The sequence below is a fragment of the Schistocerca cancellata genome, chromosome 10 (genome assembly GCF_023864275.1).
Source record: "Schistocerca cancellata isolate TAMUIC-IGC-003103 chromosome 10, iqSchCanc2.1, whole genome shotgun sequence".
NCBI classification, from domain to species: domain Eukaryota; kingdom Metazoa; phylum Arthropoda; class Insecta; order Orthoptera; family Acrididae; genus Schistocerca; species Schistocerca cancellata.
The window spans coordinates 193,283,349-193,301,495 of record NC_064635.1 but is presented as its reverse complement, the minus strand read 5'-3'; the positions used below and the strand labels follow the sequence as shown (position 1 = coordinate 193,301,495).

The following is an 18,147-nucleotide window of genomic DNA, read 5'->3' as shown; positions in this document are numbered from 1 at the left end:
ATGTTACAGGAATTATGACATAAGTAAATACATAAAAGATCAGAATAATTATTGAAACATCAACTTCACACATGAGCATTAAAACAGAACAGAATTAATAATGTCTATCATCTTTACAAAGTATATAATATATTATTAATGCAAATTATATTTGAGGATAACAGTATTCCTCATCGTAGTAAATGTAGCTTAGTACTAGAAAAATTCTACAACATAAATCTTATTAGCTAAACACATAAAGACAGGAAAAACACAAAAATGCAAGATTACACAAACACATAGCAGAATAACACAGGGGGAAAGGACAGGGTTTGTTTTCAGTGTAACATTTGGTACTGCAGTATTTTGCAAACAAAACCCTTTTTTTCTTGGAGATCTCCCTTCGTTCATCATTATTCCCACAAGGTCCTATCTATACCTGCTTTCTGTACTTTTTTTGTATAACTTCTCAATGCATTTCTTCCAATTCATCGCAACTCATTCTCTTATATAGTCTACCCCCTCTTAAGCTAACTTAAATCTACTGAGCTCAGATGCTAAACCAAGGGATGAGGCAATGCAGCAGTACATAACAAATTAACACAAACAGCAAGGACAAAAAAAAAATACAAATTGGCAAAGTAAGCAACAATATTACAACTAATATAAGGCAATGAGCAGCAAACAAGAAAAATAAATCAGTAGTAAACTGGCTTAGCAGAGTAACACAAAGTCAAATTCAGTAACACTATGCCTGGCAAACAGGAGCAGCAAATGAAATAACTTATATCTAAACATGACGTAGCTCAAGCAGAAAAATTATTACATTAAAGACAAAAATGCAGACAAGGGAAATGTATATTCACATCTTAATGTCTATGTAATTAAAGTGGTGCACCACAAGAAGTTATTCTACCAAAAAAATTACCAAGTAGTTGAAAAGAAAATTCCGTATGCAATTCCTGTGAAGGGAAATGCCTTTTTATGCTCCTTCGTTTTTTTGAATAGATCATAAAATTATTTACTGGATCTGTAGGCATAAAATATTTATATTAGTACATCTATTAAATTTTATTTTAACCAATGCTGCAGTGCAGCTAGAAACTAGATATTAAACAAAATGAGTAAATAAATACATAAAGCAAGCCATATGGCATTTCTCTCAACTAGCCAGACAATAGCCGTGAAATGTTTCTCATGGTTTCATTAGGCATTTTAGTAAATATCATAAATTAAGAGCTCCACAGTATAATCATATGTTTTCAAGTTTGAGCGTGTCATATTTGCGATGCTTTCTACAAAGGAATGTCAATAGCGAGGAAAATGGCCTCCCCTTTTTTTTTACCTGTGCCTCTGAAAAGGCACACACTAATGGCTTTTTCTCCAGGCGTCTGACACAGCTAGGTGCCCACGACGCATTACGTGCAGGTGGTCACTTAACTTTCTTACGGAAATATTTACGACAGCAGTTTCCGCTACAGTGACAGTCTCATATAAAAATATTTCACAGGTCAAGAATTTGCGTTACAAATCTGTAGAAACAAAATCCTATTGATATAACAGAGTCCAAAAAATTTTTGTCGGCATTGTAATACATTCACGCATTTACATACATTTCATAACTCTTAAAGTACGATTCTTTGTTTCCAACAACCTTTTTCACAAACCAGAATCCCTAACCACTACTCATTATTCCTTACCTTATTCGTCGACACTTCTTCAATATTTCATCATAACAGATATGTAGCATACTCAAATAACTCATATAGCATCAGCTTATTGATCATAAACATACCGCAATAGCATAATACACATAGTCATCGTAATAATAACATCATAACACCTCAGTCAACTCTCAAAATCGTCGTAGCTTCCTCCAATAACTTCAAAACCTAAAAAAAATTCTCTGCTCATTTCAATAGTGGCATCTACCTCAAACGTACTTTAAAATCATGATCCCATTCCAAATACATCATTCAAAGCTCTCATAGTATCACAATGGTTCCAAAAAAATATGAACAGTTCACAAAGTACAAACAACATACAATTTCGTAAGTGTGAAGTTATCCAATGGTGTAATTACGTAAACGTCTGTCACTGATGTAGTAAAATAAATGTTTGTCTCTCTCAGGTAAATAATCAGATAGCTGTGTAATTCTGTGTTAGAGAAATATGGTACCGATGTGTAAAGTTGTATAAGCAAATACCATATTAGCTAGGGCTCCTTGTGCTTGCCAAACACATGGTACACAAAGTAAGCGTGTACCCACCTGAGGACTAATGTAATTATACCCTCAGGTGTTACAGATTACAGCAATGGAATGAAATGTATTATGGAAAACCCTTGTATCATTGTACTTCAAATGTCTTAAAAAATACATGTTTTAAGTGCGAAATTAATCACTCAAATACGTGTACTGTAGCGCTAAACTGTGCATCACGTTGTAAGATAATCTCTGTGGAAGTCTCGTAGTTATCTTCCTCCGAAAGCTAAGTTCTGCAGAAGTCAATGTACTTACCTCATGATAGACAAAAGTGAAATGCTTTGTGTATAGATATCGTAGTTATTATGCTTATTGTTGTGATGAAGAAAGTACTGTACTGTAACATATTGTTGTGCTACGGAAAAGGCTGTCTCATTGTAGCTATACCACAAAAGTTACTACTAAAACATGTTTTAATTTCCAGAATAAAACAGAAAACTGTGCAGATATAAAACAGAAACACTGCAAAAGCAACATTGTAAATTGTCACTCATTAGTAGCGTCGAGATAAAATCGTGTAGCTGTCACATAAACTAACCACTATGTCATCTGGTATCTCACTGAAAGTACTTTAAATCCAGAATGTATTTTCAAGTAAACCAAAATGTTGCATTAAAATCTCATTAGCAGTACCAGTATATGTCCTAAGTATGTAAGCCTGATAGTCGTTACGTAATCGTGCAACTAACAAGCAAGAATGTACAAATACAACACTGTGTCGTCTGTTCACAATAACAATGCATTCATAATTTCTGTTTAAATAAGTTCTCTTGGTTCTTGACTGGATATTTAACTTCAAACATTGTTGCATGTTAACAGTTTCTCAGAGTGACAAATTGTACTAGTAGCATGAAGTGAAAAGTTTTATGGCAAAGACTAAGTTAAAAAAACGGATTATCTCTCAATAAGTGAAATGTGGTGTAAGCCTTTACTCTTACTACTATGCAGAGCTCCAGCTTCAACGGAATCATCGTGTGGTATATGTCGGTAAAGAATACTGGAATTTTTCTCAAGGTTAGCATTTTTCTCTGAGCCAGCTGGCGCACGCGGCTGCCTGCGGTGCGAGTCATTGTCTGTCTCTTTGTTGTCACGCGTCGTTATTGGGATTAGGAGACCTAACTTCTACAAATTCACCTTGTCGAGAGGGCCCTGCTCTGTTTGAATCCCGCCAGTTTTGATGCAATTCAGGTCTGTCGTTACGATCATATCGTCTGTCGTCATGTCGGTAGATTCCATGGTTTCTTTCTTGTCAGTCATGTGGTGGAGAACTTCTCCCTGAATCGAAACTGCACGCTGGTCTGTTGCGTCTAAAGTTATTCTGTCTCCCTTGATAATATTTGTTTTTGTTCCCATATTGTCTGTTTCTCTGATTGTCTCTGTGATAGTCATTACCGCGGAGAGGTGATCTTTCCCTGTAGTTATTACTACTCTGCCAACGGTTGTCATACGGGTGGTGTCTGTTTTGGTCACGATTTGTGTGGTGAGAATAGCCTTGTCGTGTCCAGTTATTATTTCTTTCATCGCGGAATTGTGACGGATGTGACCTGTAATTGTTGTGTTCCTGTTTTCTCATTCCGCGATTATCAGTGTCAATTTCTAATTCTTGTAAGAGTCCCTGAAAAGCTTCAATGTCGTCTTTGCAACGTCCTGCCAAAATAATATGTCGTAAATGTTCAGGTAATTTGATTAAGCAAATGTGGATGAGTTCTGCGGGGCTGTATGGGTTTGACAGGTACTGATTCTTGTGCAACATGTCTTCAAAATATTTCACAAGACTGGAAAATTCAGATTGTTCGAAATGTTTCATCATTATGATGCTATGTTTTACTCGGTCTTGTGTAGCTTGAGACCAATATGCTGAGAGGAAGGCATGATAAAATTCTCCTTCACTGTGACAATCGTGAATGACCGATCGCATTCTTACAGCTGGTTCATTCTCTAAGTAGCCACACAAAAATTTTAATCTGTGCTCTAATGACCAGTTGGGAGGAAAACAATGAGAGAATTGATGGAGCCATGCTTGTGGATGAATGTCGTTGCCAGAATTCTTAAATGTTTTGAATTTACGTGTAGTTATGAACAGCTTATAGTCAAAATCATCATGTCGGCGAGTCACATGTCGGTCATTGTTACGTCGTTTCGGTGGTTCCATCTCAAAATTTGGTGTGCCTTGCCAATTTCTTTCATAATTTCCGAAGTGTCCTGTGTTATTATTTTGTGGTTGTTCCGTATTTCTGTGTCCCTCTTCCCCTATTGGAGCGCGAGTGTCCTCTGAAATACGTAATTCTTGTATTACCTGTGTCAGCTGATCTTGTTCTTCCCGGATTTCTCTTTGGTGTTGCGTATTAATTTGATTCTGATTTTGTTTGAATTTCCTGATTTGTTCGCACTCTTCTGTGTCATTAAAGACTACCGGTTTTGTGTCATTCAGATTATCATCTACCTACGTAGATAAATTATTTAGCTGCTCCGAAAGTTCAACTACTTTCTCTGATAACGAACTAATTTCCTCCATGTGTCTTTCTACTGTGTCCTTTAAGTTTTCCTGAGTTTTTGCAAGTTGCGTAACCGAATCGGTAGATGCAACTGAGTCCATTTTAGCTTGCAAGGTCTCATGATTTTCATGAACAATAGTTTGCAGTTCTTTTATGGCTGCTTCGTGATTCTGTAATGCATTTTCATGCCGCGAAAAAAAGGTTGAAAATGCTCACAAATTTGTGTTTTTACGTCGTTACAGACTTTTTGACATTTCGATTCGATTTTATGTAACTCAGAAGTTAAATCTTCACGTGTTTGTTCAAGCGTGGTGTGAAGATTTTGTTCCATTGCGTCTAACTGTTGCTGTGTTTGTCTCTGGTGTTGTTCCATTGTGTCTAACTTTTGAAGATTTAGTTCAATTGTGTCTAACGTTTGAAGATTTTGTTCCATTATGTCTAACTTTTGAAGCTTTTGCTGTGTTTGTCTCTGATTTTGTTCCATTGTGTCTAACTTTTGAAGCTTTGGTCCCATTTGTTGCATTAATTGTAATAGCAATGCACTGGTGTCTGAAACATGTTCCTCAGTGCTTTTCGGCAGTGAATTTGCACCAGCAACATTCACATTTTGACAAGCGGAAAATGTGTCTTGACTCATTTCAGAAAACGGTGAGAACCTAAAAATTGAGTCTACAGTCTTTGCAATATTGTGTTCTACCATTCCCGATTCCTGAGGCGACCTGTTGCCGACCGATCGATCGATAATGCTTCCCTGTTCACTTCCTGTTTCACTGTCTACACCATTATTTGCCGCCCGCTCCATTTCCCTATGCACAGTTACCAAATTACTACTTTGAATGTCTGTTAATTCATTACACAGTGGTGCTGGTAAGCTACGCTCGTCGTCACTATTATTTCTCTGTTTACTTTGGAGCCTAGTGTTACGTTTTTCACACGCCATAATTGTCACAATATTTCACACGATAACACAGAAAATAAGAGAACACATTAACATAGCGCTGAAAATAATATCTAGTTAATTGCAAGCTGCGAAATACTTGGTGCAAATTTACATGCTTGCCACACCTATTTTACTATACAACAGTGAAAGACTGCAACTACAAAGGAGATTCTCTCTACAATTACGCGCTGGAAATAAACAAAATCTACACTAATTACACAAACTACAAGAAAAAATCAGAAGATTCCAGTGAGGTATCCTCGGCTAAGGGTCGACATATGAAACGTCCCCTTTTGAACAATTATGCATGACTGTGCTTAAACTGACACACAGTATTTTTAGCGCAACGCAATATGACTTTCAAAAATCCCTACAAAAGAATGGCTCTGACTAACATTAACCTATACCTTACACAAATCACTTACCTCACCAAAAATCTTCGTTACTCGAACTACTGCAATACAGCGAGCGCCACTGCTGCCAGCTAAATAAAAGATTCAAACTAATGAAGGCACTAACTACTGATAGGCATAGTTAGCAAATGAAAGATTTTGATAGAGAGCAAACAATGTATTTACCTCAATAGTCATAATTGACATCCAGTCTTACAAATTTCAAAACTCCGCCATTTCTCTCCCCACATCCATCACTGGTGGCTGCTCACCTCCAACTGCGTAACGCTACGCGCTGTTCACATCCAGCTGCCCAACACTACAATGGCAGACAACAATGCAAACCTAGCCACAGACTGCACACAGCACAACCAGTGATTTTCATACAGAGCGCTACGTAACGTTGCCAATAAGTGGTGGTGGTTAGTGTTTAACATCCCGTCGACAACGAGGCCATTAGAGACAGAGCGCAAGCTCGGGTGAGGGAAGGATGGGGAAGGAAATCGGCCGTGCCCTTTCAAAGGAACCATCCCGGCATTTGCCTGAAGCGATTTAGGGAAATCACGGAAAACCTAAATCAGGATGGCCGGAGACTGGATTGAACCGTCGTCCTCCCGAATGCGAGTCCAGTGTGCTAACCACTGCGCCACCCCGCTCGGTTTTGCCAATAAGAAAACATAAACAGCCTACTTACCCTGTGCTCCATAAGAAGAAATCCAGCGGCGTGAGGTCTGGAGAGCGTGCAGGAAACTCGATTGGTCCCCTGCGTCCTATCCACTGGCCTGGCACATTGTGATCCAGATATGCTCGTACGTGCCTATGATAGGGCGGGCGGTGGGGCGCCTTCTTGTTGGAAATAAAACTCATCGTTACCGTATAATGCACGAATGGCAGGGAATATGGAGTCAGCAAGCATTGTTAGGTACGTTTCTCCAGTAACAGTACCTTCAAAGCGGAAAGGCCCAATTAGTCCCCTTGCAGACAAACCACACCACACTTTTATACCAGGCAAATTCACAGCCTTTTCAACTGTAATGTGACGATTATCTTCAGCCCAGTACACACAATTGTGCCTATTGACAGTTCCACTGAGTTTGAATTGGGCTTCATCCGACCAAATTATGCTACCCATAAATCCCGGTTCACGTCTCACCGTCTCCTGAACCCATTCACAAAATTCTAACCTTCGATCTGGATCGTCGTCACTCAGCTGTTGCACCAGCCTTGGAATGTACACACGAAACTTGCCTTTCTTCAGAATGCGTAGCACACTACTAGCACTTACATTACTCTCACGTGCCGCTGGCCTTGAAGATTTTTGAGGCGACATCTGAAACAGTTCCAAGACCGCAGCTGTGGAATCATCACTTGTAGCTGTACGAGGTCGCCCTGATCGACCTTTATGCACATCACACACTGTTCCATGAATTTTGAATTTGTCTCGTAGACGTGTAATTGTTAACCTTGAAGGTGGTTCTGTACCATACTCACTTCTCCACTGTCTTCGAACCACAGCTACATTATCAAACTTCCAGTACCAATTAATTATCTGCTTACGCTCTTCAAAGCTCAAAAGCACGTCCGCCATGTTGCAGTTACTTCCTTGCCACTGCTGCCACCTGTTGAAGAAACATAACATTACTTTCTCACACATATTTAACCTTGTAGAACGGGAAATAAATTGTCTATGACAGTTCAAAGTGTGTATACATTTTTTTATGCATCCTGTACATGCTCTACATCCTCGACGAAGATCGGATTTCGGAATGTAGTGAGCAGCCCCTTCCGTTTAGCGCGCCGTCTATCTCCAAGTGTGTCACACTTCAAACTTTCTATGAGATTTGTAAGGCTCTCGCGATGGCTGAATGTACCAGTCACGAATCTTGCTCCTCTTCTTTGGACCTCTCAATCTCTTGAATAAGACCCAGCTGGTAAGGGTGGGGTACAGACGAACAATAAGGCTGGACGAACTAACGTATTGTAAGGTATTTCCTTTGTTGAAGGACTGCATCGCTTCAGGATGCTACCAATAAACCTCAATCTAGAGTTTGCCTTACCTGTTACTTATGTAATCTGATCATTCCATTTCAGATCACTTCGAATCGTCACACCCAGATACTTGACGGATGCTACCGCTTCCAAAGACTGGGCATATATTTTGTACTCGTACATTAACGGGGATGTTCGCCTTATTATACGCAGTAGGTTACACTTACTAATATTGAGAGATAACTACTAATCATTACACCACGCATTTATTTTCTGCAAATCCTCATTGATTTGTTCAGAAGTTTCGTGTGATACTACTTTCCTGCAGACTACAGCATCATCAGCAAACAGTCCAATGCCGCTGTCAATACAATCAACCAGATCGTTTATGTAAATCGTAAAAAGCAGCGGACTTATTACGCTGCCCTGGGGCATACCTGAAGTTGCTCTTATTTCTGTTGAAGTCAGCCCGTTCAGGACGACATACTGCTTCCTGTCTGTTAGAAAACTTCCTATGCAACCGCATATGTGATCGGATAGACCGCAAGCGCGCACGTTTTGGAGCAAGCGACAGTGCGGAACTAAGTCGAACGCCTTTCGAAAGTCGAGAAATATGGCATCAACCTGCGAGCCGGTATCTAGAGCCTGTTGTATATCATGCACAAAGAGGGCCAGCTGTGTCTCGCATAACCGCTGTTTCCTAAAACCGTGCTGGTTTCTGCAGATGAGCTTCTCAGAGTCTAGAAAGGTCATTATGTCTGAACACAAAATGTGTTCCAGGATTCTTCAACAAATCGATGACAGTGAAATTGGCCGGTAATTATATGGATCCGATTTTCTACCCTTTTTATAGATTGCTATGACCTGGGCCTTCTTCCAGTCCCATGGAACTTTCCGCTCTTCCAATGATCTCTGATAGATGATGGATAAGACTGGTGCTATATTTGTAGCATAGTCGACATATAAAGGGTGGTCCATTGATTGTGAACGGGCCAAATATCTCACGAAACAAGCATCAAACGAAAAAACTACAAAGAAGGAAACTTGTCTGGCTTGAAGGGGGAAACCAGATGGCTCGCTAGATGGCGCTGCCATAGATCAAACGGATATCAAATGCGTTTTTTTAAAAATAGGAACCCCCATTTTTTTATTACATATTCGTGTAGTACGTAAAGAAATATGAATAATTTAGCTGGACCACTTTTTTCGCTTTGTGATAGATAGCGCTGAAATAGTCACAAACATATGGCTCACAATTTTAGACGAACAGTTGGTAACAGGTAGGTTTTTTAAATTAAAATACAGAACGTAGGTACGTTTGAACATTTTATTTGGGTTGTTCCAATGTAAAACATGTACCTTTGTGAACTTATCATTTCTGAGAACGCATGCTGTTACAGCGTGATTACCTGTAAATACCACATTAATGCAATAAATGCTCAAAATGGTGTCCGTCAATCTCAATGCATTTGGCAATACGTGTAACGACATTCCCCTCAACAGCGAGTAGTTCGCCATCCGTAATGTTGGCACATGTATTGACAATGCGATGACGCATGTTGTCAGCCATTGTCGGTGGATAACGATAGCAGATATCCTTCAACTTTCCCCACAGAAAGAAATCCCGGGACGTCAGATCCGGTGAACGTGCGGGCCATTGTATGGTGCTTCGACGACCAATCCACCTGTCATGAAATACGCTATTTAATACCGCTTCAGCCGCACGGGAGCTATGTGCCGGACATCCATCATGTTAGAAGTACATCGCCATTCTGTCATGCAGTGAAACATCTTGTAGTAACATGGGTAGACCATTACGTAGGAAATCAGCATACATTGCACCATTTAGATTGCCATCGATAAAATGAGTGCCAATTATCCATCGTCCCATAATGCCGCACCATACATTAACCCGCCAAGGTCGCTGATGTTCCACTTGTCGCAGCCATCGTGGATTCTCCGTTGCCCAGTTGTGCATATTAAGCCAGTTTACGTTACCGCTGTTGGTGAATGACGCTTCGTCGATAAATAGAATGCGTGCAAAAAATTTATCATCGTCCCGTAATTTTTCTTGTGCCCAGTAGCGGAACTGTACACGACGTTCAAAGTTGTCGCCATGCAATTCCTGGTGGATACAAATATGGTATGGATGCAATGAATGTTGATGTAGCATTCTCAACACCGACGTTTTTCAGATTCCCGATTCTCGCGCATTTTGTCTGCTACTGATGTGGGGATTAGCCGCGACAGCAGCTAAAACACCTACTTGGGCATCATCATTTGTTGCAAGTCGTGGTTGACGTTTCACATGTGGCTGAACAATTCCTGTATCCTTAAATAACGTAACTATCCGGCGAACGGTCCGGACAGTTGGATGATGTCGTCCAGGATACCGAGCAGCATACGTAGCATACGCCCGTTGGGCATTTTGATCACAATATAGACCTCTCCCACAATTGGTAAACGGCCTATTTTAACACGGGTAATGTATCTCGAAGCAAATACCGTCCTCATTGGCGGAATGTTACGTAATACCACGTACTTGTACATTTGTGACTATTACAGCGCCATGTATCACAAAGCGAAGAAAGTGGTCCAACTAAAACATTAAGATTTCTTTACGTTCTGTGGTGACATGTCGGTTGTATTCTGTTATTCTGCGCAACGGATTAATCTGAGATGTACCCTTTACCCTGTGGCTCCTGCAAGATGCAGTTTCCACCCCCACACTACTACAGAAGTCAGACAGAAGCTCCTAATGTTCTAAAGAGAAATGCCTGAAAACCTTTCAGCAATAAATATCTTCTGCAGTCGTCTGCTGTAAGGAAATGACACAAAAATTCACAAAATTTCTTACGTAACTAGTGGGATACTTGGGTACTGGAGTAGAGATAGTTAGTGTAAGAAAAACATGAAACTAACGAAAATTATTATTTATTTTTGCAAAGATTCTGGGGAATCACAGTGGCACTTTTAGTTATGAACTTAACATGTTATTTCCTGGTTCTTTTCGGAATGTGAAGTTACCTCTCAAGGATAGGATTCGCTAGTGAAATTTCTGTACAAAGTTTAAGATTGTTATTGACTTGGCAGAATGGCTGAGAGCCGCACCTACTCAACTTCAATAATTATCTGTTAGAATGTTGCTAGGTACGGTCAAGGCTGTCACGTGTGAAATGCAGTGAAGTGTACTGTTGTGGAGGAAATATGGGGCTCGCAAAAGCTGTAGCGCACAATACCGTAATCTGCGATGACTGCTGTCTGCGCCGGTCGCTGCTGAGAAATAAGATAACTCTCGTTCTATCTGGATTGACCTACGCCAATCAAACTCTCCCTACGCCTTGATGAAGTCAAGGACTCCTATTCGCCCCTAGTCTAGCTATTGGCGTGGTACACCGGTCAGATAACCAGTCCACCTCGATGCCACTCAAAAATTCGCTCGCAGGCATTTAACTATAGCTCTGTCTGTTCACACAGCACAATAAGTGTGGCGGCCAACACAGTGAACAACACTTAATCGCAACGACTCCATATAGAGTCGCACCTCGATTTGCTCTCGACAGAGGTACACTCCCAGTGAAGTACTGAGGAGAGACTTGTTCCTCGCTCTTTGAGTACACGTACGAGCGTGCACGCTCTCATTACATGTTCTTCGCTCCAAGAGCGACTACGGAACGGGCCCTCTCCATGCCAGACGTGAAGGGGTATATCTTTCGGTCTCTTCCATTACTCATTCAGCTCAAGGCGCCAGGAATGTCCTCTGCCAATCAGCATTGCTCTTCTAAAACGGGAGAGTGACGTTTCATTTAAGGCGACCAATCCGGAAATCTGTAGTATCGGCGTTTGGCGTTTGCTGTCTGCCTGTGAAAATCTCTGAAACTGTGTGCTATGTGTAAAGAATGCCTAGGCTGGCGACTCCCACACAATGTAGCGGAATTTGCTTTTAAGCTGAACTCTGGGTTGTTCCCCACTTTCCACTCGCGCCCACGCTGTCCGCTCCATGGTCGGCCATCGGCCGATGTAGATAGGTTGGGACGGGCCTCCTGGTGTGCGGTTGCCTCTCTCAAACTAAAAGCTCCTGTGACCGTCGTGTCTGGAATGTATGTGTGTACACCAGCCTCGAGTATTTCAACCACGGTACGCACTTGCGATTTTTTAGTTATTTGCATATCGTTTACATGAATTCATACAACATTGACTTTATCTTATCGAGTTTGGGTTCGAATGAAGCGTCTTGATGTGTGGAATATGATTGTGAGCGCAGTATATATAAGTAATGAAGGTGAGGAGACCACAACGTCTTACAATGTACTACACAAATATGTAATAAAAAATGGGGGTTCCTATTTAAGAAAACGCACTTGATATCCGTTTGACCTATGGCAGCGGCATCTAGTGGGCCAACCATTGCGCCATCTGGTTTCGCCATTCAAGCTAGACGAGTTTCGTTCTTTGTAGTTTTTTCGTTTGACGCTTATTTCGTGAGATATTTGGCCCGGTCACTGTCAATGGACCACCCTGTAGAACGGGATGGAGATTACGTAGAAATATAGGGTGTGTAGATAAAACACCAATCTTTCGTGTGTGTAGTCTTCATCATGTTCAATAAAGAACTGCTGGAGAAAAAAATGCGGAGCATTAGTTTGTGGGCAACAGTCGTAGTATGGTGATTGTGGAGAGGCGCGAGTGCAGAAGGACGGTGCGGCAGTGTTCCAGGACGTGCACGTCATGATGTTCGCCGGCTTCGGCTTCCTGATGACCTTCCTGCGCCGCTACGGCTACAGCTCGGTGGGCTTCAACTTCCTGCTGGCGGCGCTGCTGCTCCAGTGGTCCATCCTCTGCAAGGGCTTCTACGACAAGGACCCCCGCGACGGCAGCATACACATCGGCATCATCAAGTGAGCACATCTCCCAAAACAGCTTGCACCTATTGACCCGACAATACTGCTCTTCGACCATAGATACTATAGTTCAATTCTTTTACCTTGGCAGTTCGCGCATGCCTGCCCAGACACGGGAGATTGCTGCGTTGCCAATTGTACGCGCTAAGAGAAGCAGCGCCATAGTATAGTTCGCAAACTTACGTTTAGGGGGGAGCACGCAGTTTATGATGTAAAGCCACCACGGCCGCATTAACCGTTTCGCTGCTACAGAGACGTGCTCCCCGCATTCTGTCATCATTGCACTGCTCGCCTGTGCAGACACACGGTGTTTCGACTGCTATGACACTATCACTCGATTTCACAAAACTATTTGGCCCAAAATTTGATTTTTACACATCTTTATGACTGATACCTTCCCCCCATAAATGACTTAATTTTGTTGCGATGTTCAACGCAGTTATTGTGCAGCATTAGATGCAGTAAACCATTGCACGAAATTTTGAAGAGTTTGCAGAGGTAAAAGTCCATAGTGTATAGTTTCCGTAAGGTCGATTGTAGCTGCCACTAGAAATTTCAAAAAATTACATTGAAACGAATAAAATTCATGAAGTAAGACACTCCGATATTGTTTTTAAACAAAGAAAATATTAAGCATTAGCATCGATCAAGAGTTTTTTTCCACAAAAACAGTAACAAAAATGGCTACAATGAATTGACATAAATAATGTGACAGTCATAAATTTCAGCATTCAAAGAATGAGTCTTTAGCAGTAGCACAATTTAGCACCTTCACTGTCACCTTCAAGGTTTGAACTCTGAACCTTTCGCTTAGCAACCAAACGCTTTAACCATTACACTAACACACCTCATCGTTCAATATATCTCCTGGAGGACTTTAAAATGTCATGCAAAATACCGACAAACACTGTTGGTATGATTATGAATTACTCACGTTTCGTCGAAGTACAATAGGAAATAAGCAATTACCGCTGTTCTTTATTGCGAAAAAGCGGTTAGTGAGAATGATTCAAACACCTTTCCTTGCTGTCGCCTGAATTAGGAGGCTTATTGCTTGTTTGGTTTAATTAATTAATAGAATATGAAGCGATTGGTATAAATAATGCTTTTTCCAAACTTTCTATAAAAGAAAGTCTGCTATCAAGACATTGCTTTTGTTCAATTATTTTATTTATGACTGAACGTTTCGAAAACTGAAAACACTCGTCCGTGCTCTGCACTGCAGTCGAGCTCTGGCAACGTCGTTCTCTGTTCATTGGCTGATTGTGTTTTGTGACGTCAGATGCGCAGAAGGAACCTAAACTCGGCCGCCGTCATAAATGACGCGCACTTTAGTAGACTGGCCTTGCTGTGTAGAAGCTATAGGGCTGGTGTGGCTCCAACATAAACCACGTGACTGTTGGCAAAACGTGGTGGGATTTCAAATCAGCGGTCTGCCATCCTATGTTTGTATCGTATTTTACCCACATTTCTCAGTTGACTGCCAAACGCTTACAACAAAAATTACTTTTTTATTTGCGGAAAATTATGTCAGAACTACATTTGACCTGGATTTGTTCACAGTACCATTTATAAAATCTAACAAATACATCGAACGCCCCTCTGGTGAGCAACGGGTCGAAATTACTACAAACTATCAATTAAAGTAAAATGTCATTAAAATTCTTTTAAACAGTAAGAGTGGGCTCGTGTCAAAACTTTAAACATTGGATTCGCCGCGTTTTGAGCTCTAGTCACTTATAAAAGAAAACGGGATATGGGAATTATGTCAACTATAGGTGCCAAAATTGTCGACTTTAGGAGCAAGTCCATTTTAGAGTATCAATTTTAGGTTCACTTCAAAGGTTCAGTTCCTACTATTTTTACAAAAGTTTAGTGTGGTGTCACCGCCAGACACTACACTTGCTAGGTGGTAGCCATTAAATCGGCCGCGGTCGGTTAGTATACGTCGGACCCGCGTGTCGCCACTATCAGTGATTGCAGACCGAGCGCCGCCACAGGGCAGGTCTAGAGAGACGTCCTAGCACTCGCCCCAGTTGTACAGCAGACTTTGCTAGCGATGGTTCACTGACAAATTACGCTCTCATTTGCCGAGACGATAGTTAGCATAGCCTTGAGCTACGTCATTTGCTACGACCTAGCAAGGCGCCATTAGCAGTTACTATTGATGCTGTAAAACATGTACCGTCAAGAGCGATGTTCACCAATTATGGATTAAAGTTAAGTATTCCAGAAGCTACGTCCTTTTTTACTAGTCTCGTTTCCGTGTCCTGTTCCAGACCTCACGCCAGCCTGCGTGAGCTAAAACGCGTGCTTTTCGGCTTCCTCATGGTGGGTTGGCTGTCTTGCCAATCCACAACATTTAGACTATCAGTTAAAAAAAAATGATATGTTAGTTGAAAGGTGAGACTTTGAAGTTTCAGAAAATAATTTTAGAGCCCACATTTATTTAATAGTATTAGAAGGTAGAAAAAAATTCTCTTCATGTGTCGACTATAGGTGCTCTTACCTTATTACAATCTCACTTGTGTATACAAAAAGGCGCGTATCTGCAGATGGCTTAACGTTTTTCCGTTTCAGGGCCTGTATCCAAAGCTGTCTTCGGTTTTCATCCTTAGGGAACCTATGAGTAGGAACGAGAAACAGTTATACTTACTTCTGTAGCCGAATTATCAGAGATACTTTCCAAAATGAAATATGAGTCTGACTTTACAGGCATCGCGTTCAACACTTTAATTTACGTGATGCTCTGTTTCAAGTGTAACAAACATATAAAAGTCACGTCAGCAGATTTCAATAAACGCATCTGCACTGTCATAGAAGCACTTACACGTGAAATGTAATACTATTTCCCCCGACAAAACGCCGAGTACAGTCATAAGCGCAACACGAAACAACCATGTTTTGCCAACACTCACGTGCCTTTATCCCAGAGATGTTGCAGCCACGAAAATGACGTCAGGGCCAGTCTACTATATTTATGGTCGAAGATATTGCCGCGCGAGGTAGCAGCGTGGTCTCAGGCGCCTTGCCACGGTTCACGAGGCTCCCCCCGTCGGAGGTGCGAGTCCTCCCTCGGGCACGGTTGTGTGTGATGTCCTTAGCTCAAGTTAGATTAAGAAATGTGTAAGGTTTGGGACCGAGAACCTCAGCAGGTTGGTCCCATAGGAACTTACCACCACCTCCTAATAATATTCGTTGATTACCATTCGCTTTTCTACAGTGTGACGTATTTGCTGCTTTTAGAGGACTGTATAGTACAAGACCAACAATCCGCCGTTTAGAATCCCACGTTGAAGGCGCTCGTTTACGGAACATATACACTTTTTAATATGCTCTTAAGGTCAACAAATGTACGTTATTTGCGCAGATAGTATTACAGCGTAGTAAACGTATTGACTTACATTTGACTGTAAGAGGCAAGCAAATAAACTAGGTGACTAGACGAGGATTCATTCAATTACACTACTTGCCGTTAAAATTGCTACACCAAGAAGAAACGCAGGTGATAAACGGGTATTCATTGTACAAATATATTATACTAGAACTGACATGTGATTACATTTTCACGCAATTTGGGTGCATAGAAATCAGTACGCAGAACAACCACCTCTGGCCGTAATAACGACCTTGATACGCCTGGGCAATGAGTGAAACAGAGCTTGGATGGCGCGTCAGGTACAGCTGCCCATGCAGCTTCAAGACGATACCACAGTTCATCAAGAGTAGTGACTGGTGTATTGTGACGAGCCAGTTGCTCGGCGACCACTGACCAGACATTTACAGTTGGTGAGAGATCTGGAGAATGTGCTGGCCAGGGCAGCAGTCGAACATTTTCTGTATCCAGAAAGGCCTGTACAGGATCTGTAACATGCGGTCGTGCATTATCCTGCTGTAATGTAGGGTGTCGCAGGCATCAAATGTAGGATAGAGCCACGGGTCGTAACACATCTGCGTCCGCAGCTCGTGGTCGTGCGGTAGCGTTCTCGCTTCCCACGCCCGGGTTCCCGGGTTCGATTCCCGGCGGGGACAGGGATTTTCTCTGTCTCGTGATGACTGGGTGTTGTGTGATGTCCTTAGGGTAGTTAGGTTTAAGTAGTTCTAAGTTCTAGGGGAATGATTACCATAGATGTTAAGTCCCATAGTGCTCAGAACCATTTAACACATCTGAACTGTAACGTCCACTGTTCAAAGTGCCGTCAATTCGAACAAGAGGTGACCGAAACGTGTAACCAATGGCACCCCATACCATCACGCCGGGTGATATGCCAGTATGGCGATGACGCATACACACTTCCAATGTGCGTTCACCGCGATGTCGCCAAACACGGATGCGACCATGATGATGCTGTAAACAGAACCTGGATTCATCCGAAAAAATGACGTTTTGCCATTCGTGCACCCAGGTTCGTCGTTGAGTACACCATCGCAGGCGCTCCTGTCTGTGATGTAGCGTCAAGGGTAACCGCAGCCACGGTCTCCGAGCTGATAGTCCATGCTGCTGCAAACGTCGTCGAACTGTTGGTGCAGATGGTTGTTGTCCTGCAAACGTCCCCACTGTTGACTCAGGGATCGAGACGTGGCTGCACGATCCGTTACAGCCATGCGTATTAGATGCCTCTCATCTCGATTGCTAGTGATAGGAGGCCGTTGAAATCCAGCACGGCGTTCCGTATTACCCTCCTGAACCTACCGATTCCATATTCTGCTAACAGTCATTGGATCTCGACCAACGCGAGCAGCAACATCGCGATTCGATAAACCGCAATCGCGATATGCGACAATCCGACCTTTATCAAAGTCTGAAACGTGATGGTATGCATTTCTTTTCCTTACACAAGGCACCACAACAACGTTTCACAAGGCAACGCCATTCTACTGCTGTTTGTGTATGAGAAATCGGTTGGATTCTTTCCTCATGTCAGCACGTTTTAGGTGTCGCCACCGACGCCACCCTTGTGTGAATGCTCTGAAAAGCTAATCATTTGCATATCTTCTTCCTGTCCGTTAAATTTCGCGTCTGTAGCACATCATCTTCGTGGTGTAGCAATTTTAATGGCCAGTAGTGTACATACTACGTAAGTCATACCTTGGTATATGAAGATAGTATCTGACCATGACCGTGCAGCTTTCCTAGAATAAATGATTATTAATTGAAACCCTCAATTGACGACAGGTGTTGTTGAT

At 41.9% G+C, this 18,147-nt stretch overlaps 1 protein-coding gene across 1 annotated transcript in view; it reads left to right on the top strand.

The window, feature by feature from the left end:
- The window catches only part of LOC126106476 (ammonium transporter Rh type B), a 165,121-nt gene that overhangs the window by 17,331 nt on the left and 129,643 nt on the right, over nucleotides 1-18,147 (top strand). The window contains exon 3 of the mRNA XM_049912776.1: nucleotides 12,768-12,957. Within this exon, the coding sequence (XP_049768733.1) occupies nucleotides 12,768-12,957 (190 nt within the window). The remainder of the gene's footprint in view (nucleotides 1-12,767; nucleotides 12,958-18,147) is intronic.